The sequence below is a fragment of the Frankliniella occidentalis genome, unplaced genomic scaffold (assembly GCF_000697945.3).
Source record: "Frankliniella occidentalis isolate FOCC.00 unplaced genomic scaffold, Focc_3.1 Scaffold256, whole genome shotgun sequence".
In the NCBI taxonomy this organism is placed as follows: Eukaryota; Metazoa; Arthropoda; class Insecta; order Thysanoptera; family Thripidae; genus Frankliniella; species Frankliniella occidentalis.
This window is the reverse complement of record NW_026267382.1, coordinates 159,641-164,125: the sequence shown is the minus strand read 5'-3', so window position 1 is coordinate 164,125 and position 4,485 is coordinate 159,641. Positions and strand designations below refer to the sequence as shown.

General features: G+C 46.4%; 1 protein-coding gene across 1 annotated transcript in view; it reads left to right on the top strand.

The window, feature by feature from the left end:
* Positions 1–4,485, top strand: part of LOC113214609 (uncharacterized) — a 19,079-nt gene that overhangs the window by 5,463 nt on the left and 9,131 nt on the right. The window contains exon 2 of the mRNA XM_052273238.1: positions 4,323–4,389. Coding sequence (XP_052129198.1) covers positions 4,323–4,389 — 67 coding nt within the window. The remainder of the gene's footprint in view (positions 1–4,322; positions 4,390–4,485) is intronic.

Here is a 4,485-nt window from a genome sequence, read left to right as displayed (position 1 = left end):
TTTATTGTGTGTTTTGTTGGTGGCGACTGACAAAGCATTTGCACTCTGTGCAGGGTAGAACTTCGTGTTCCTTTCTAGGTGCAACTTCTCTTCTTTTCGTCAGCAATACATTCTTATGCGGGTCTGATTATACTGCTCCTTTTTGAATTAATAGCATGTTGTGCCTATGCATGCTGTCATTCCGTAGTTTTTGCAATATTTCTGTTTTCTTTTTTTTTTCCCCTCTATTGTCAGCAGCTATATCATCTTCACTGACAAGCTGGACGGCAGGGTCTTTTCTGTATTTGATAAGTTGTTTCACTTCTTCCTCATTCGTATGTTTAGCCTCTTAGTGCTTGTCCAGCTTGCCAGTCCCGACATATTTGCAAAATTTGCAGGCGTGAAGCTTATCCCACTTCCGTTGGAACTTTTTTTTGGCCACAATTACCTGCTTGAGATGTTGCCCCCATCTTCTACATCAGCAGTGTCTGGAGTCGATTCAGCATCTGAATCTGACTCCCTAATCTTGCTTGGAGTATTTCCTGAGATAAGTAATATTGATCAGTCACACAAATTTTTATTTTCTATAAAAATATTTTACCTTGCTGAGTGCATTTTTAGCCCGCTCTTCTGCTTAAAAGCTAAAAGTGGGCTAATGCCATCGCTCTTGTGTCTGTCTGTCCGTCAGTCCGTTCCCCAAGAAGGACGTGAGCTAGAGGTCTGAAATTTTCAGGGTGTTATTGATGTCACTTCTCGACAACGAAACAGTGTTTCATGAGACATCGCCAAGCCTGTTACGCGAGACGTCCTTTGGGGGTGGGGTGGGGGATCGGCGGGTGAGTATCGTCCTAACTTCCCCTGCCGGCCAACAATCACTACTGTGTGCTAGGCCACGCCCCGTCCAGACGCACCTAGTCCCATAATCATACACTACACACTCCACCAAGATGGCGAGCACCTCTGGCTGCTAGCTGAAGCGCACGTCCAGGGCAAGGGCGAGCACCACGTCAATACGGACTCAACAACTGCCTGGTGCCTGGTCTCAGCAGAGACACACATTAAAATCTTAGACTTTTTTATTCATAGTTTGCTTGCGTAGTTTTGTAAACATGCTCATCTATCACGCATTTTTCACACGCCAGTACGAAGAGATTAATTCAGAGTGGAGACCGTTGCGAAGCACGCTGGCTCTAGGCTGTGCCAGTGAATAAAGCATTCCGGTAAAGCTGAAATGCAGAAGTATGTGGGGAAAAAGAAAACGGACATCACTATGCTTTAACATGGTGACTTTTGTATTCTTGTTTCCTGTATTCTTCTACATTTCCGCTTTACCGGAATGCCTTATTGGCACCCAAAACAAGAGAAAGCTCTGGATGGTTGTTCAAATACTTTGAGAATTTTGGTTTCAATGTTTGTTTGCTTTTTGGAGAGGGAGTGGGGGATAAGCCTCCCAATTTTCTGTCTTACTCAAGTGTTTTTGAATTTCCTTCTCGACGTCTGAGCGGTTTCTAGATTTCTTGCTGGCCATGGATTCTGTTCATCGCATTTCATCATGTGGTGTGTTGCGTCTTGTTTCATTGATGCTTATGGACTTTTTTCCTTTTGTTGTTTAATTTTGTCGAAAGCATCAGCTGTGGCGCAACTGTCGTCAATAATCTTCAGATGCTTAGCGATAAATTTGTCTGCACGACAAAGAGGAGTGGCACCAGACTAAATTCCATTCTATAATCGGGCTAAAACAATTTTCCACTCAAGCAGATGATTATGTTAGAGTGGGTGACTTGAAAGCATCAACCATTGGGGCTGTCCGCAGCAGGTGCCCGAAACTTATTACTGAACTCCCTTTAACGTTAATTTTAGAGTTTAAGTTTTAAAACTTCTGGTCGGTAATATGAGCTTGGAGTTCCACTCTTCAGTTTTGTGGACCCTACTTCTATTTAGTCCTTGATCGCATCAATGCTCTGTTCGAGGGGGAAATCACTTGCGAAATAGTTCGTACACTTTCCCCCGAAATAGTCCGAAATGAAGGCGAAATAGAAGCGAAATAGACCAAAAGAAAGACGAAATAGACGCGAAATAGTCGGTGCAATAGTCGCGAAATACCCCTGAAATACTCCGAAATAGCGCGAAATAGCCTGAAATAAACCGAAATAGGCGAGAAATAGACGAAATGGCAGGAGAAATACCACGAAATGGTCCGTACGCTACGAACCCTAGTGATTTCCCCCTCGGCTCTGTTGAAGATTCATAGACAAATCATCATTATAATTTTAAGGGCAACCAACACCATCGTCACTCTCGCAATCTTTGATAAGGTCAGCTATATATGATAGTGTACCCTCAATACGATCAATAGACCATGTCAGTCGCGATGACAAGAGGAAGAAAAGAATCACCAAAACAGGAATCAGTTGGGCGAAGGGTGAAAAAGGACGGAGGGTGGGGGGCGATTAGAAGGCAGTGCTCTTCCGGTTTGTTGATTCTTTCCTTCTTCTTATCACCCCACCTGAAATGTTCTATTTACTTAGCTACAGTAGATCACTGTTATTCAAAGAATGTGACGTCCCATTCGTTTAAATGTAGTGTCACATTCGTTTTTAACGTAATCAGCTAATCCAGTGGCCATTTAGGCATAGATTCACGTTCAAAAGAACGTGACACGATATTCTAACGAATGTGACATGCGACTGGATCGTCACGTTGTTATCACCGATCGCGAGGTGGAGATGGAGACGGCGGAGATTAGGGAGCAGGCGGTCCACGACGTCCTGCAGCGGGGTGCCCTCGAAACCCCAAAGGCAGAGCATGAAGCCTCTCCGATGCTCCTCGGCCATGGCGACGAAGCGGATGCCTACGACCGGGGAACGACGCGGCGCCGCACCGCTGACTCTTCGTGGCGCACAGACGCTCAGCATGTCGACTGTTTGGATCTTCGTCAGAATCCGCTCCTCGAATGCTGGCGCGACATATGTTTCTGGACACATAGGATTCAGCATCTATCTTGCTCATCCATTTCAGCGGAAAATCTTCTGCCTCCTTGAAGTTCATGACAACGCATTGTTGAAAACACACTGGTATCGTCAATACTGCTTGTCGCCGACTGGAGGGGAGGACGCGCGCTGAACGCATACGCGACATGGGGTAGGTGCGTGCAGGCGGCGCGGCGGGATACTGAGGCGGAGGACACGCGTCAACTACCTTTATTGTTTCAGAGGGCAGCCCGCGCGCACCGCTGCAGCCAATAGGAGGTCGGACAGCCTAGAGCGAGCCGACTTCCCCACCCCGCCATCGCGGATGGAGCTTCGGGACTCAAGCCGCGTCGAGGCACCGCTGCGCCATGGGTGCTGGCTTACCGACCCGCCCCTCCCTCTCTCTCTCTCTCTGGTAAGGAAGGGCATAAAGACAGCACGACATGATTCAAGTGAACTGGACCATTTTAATGTCACAGAGTCAATCAGTAATTCATTAAGAACATACGTACACACACATATACAGGCATACGTACAATTACCTTACAAGGTAGATGTACGCCAGACCACGTCTCGCGTAACAGGCTTCGCGATATCTCACGAAACACTGTGACGCTGCGACGCGCCTGGCGCACATATAGCTAGGCCTTAGGCCTGCGGCGCTGACACCCGGGACGAGGTAATAGGAGTGTATATACAATTTTTCGGAATGAAGTCTTTTTAACGATTTAATCGACCATTTGATCATTTTCACCTCATTTTTGTCAAGAAATGCCCCCTAGCACCTAAACGGTACAAGATAGAGCCAAACGGACGAAATTGTCGCCCACAGGGCTCTACTTCGACGAGTTACCCCTTAAGAACCTATAAAAAATATTTGATAAAAATACATATTGCGACCTGTAGTTTTTGATTTTTTAAACAGCCAATTTTTGAGCTAGAATGCTCATCTTCGAACTCGATCTGTCTTTTATGATACAAAACGACCCTGAAATTCCCAGATCGATATCTCAATTCTTTCTCGATTTATCGTGCGGAGAGACGGACAGTCAGACAGACAGACAGACAAACAAACAGAATGAAACTTTTCGGGTCAGTGGAGTAATGGGCTTCGCTAAACGCTCAGCCAATTAGATGCACAGTTTATACGACTCGCCGGTCCGCTCAACAAGGTCCTCTAAGTCAGGCTCGCCATCAAGATTCATCTTTCGCAAGGAAGAAGTAAAGTCACTGACTTGTGGTCGGTTCTCCGTCGAGACGGAACCGAAGCACTACCTAAGAAGTGGAACCCAACTTACGATATCCGCCCTTCTCATCTGCACCTAGTCCATGCAGGCATAGACATTTGACACACTGCAGTTTTAAATGTTCCAGGCACTTCACATACCGGTACACGTCCGCACTAGCTTTTCGCCGCCCTGCCGTCTTCCATGGTTAGAAGGTTAGTCGAAGTTCATGAATGTTCTGTATGGAGACATTTCGCATCCTTGCGCCAATGGGCAGTGCGAGATCTTTGTCTGTTACAACTGTAGCAACG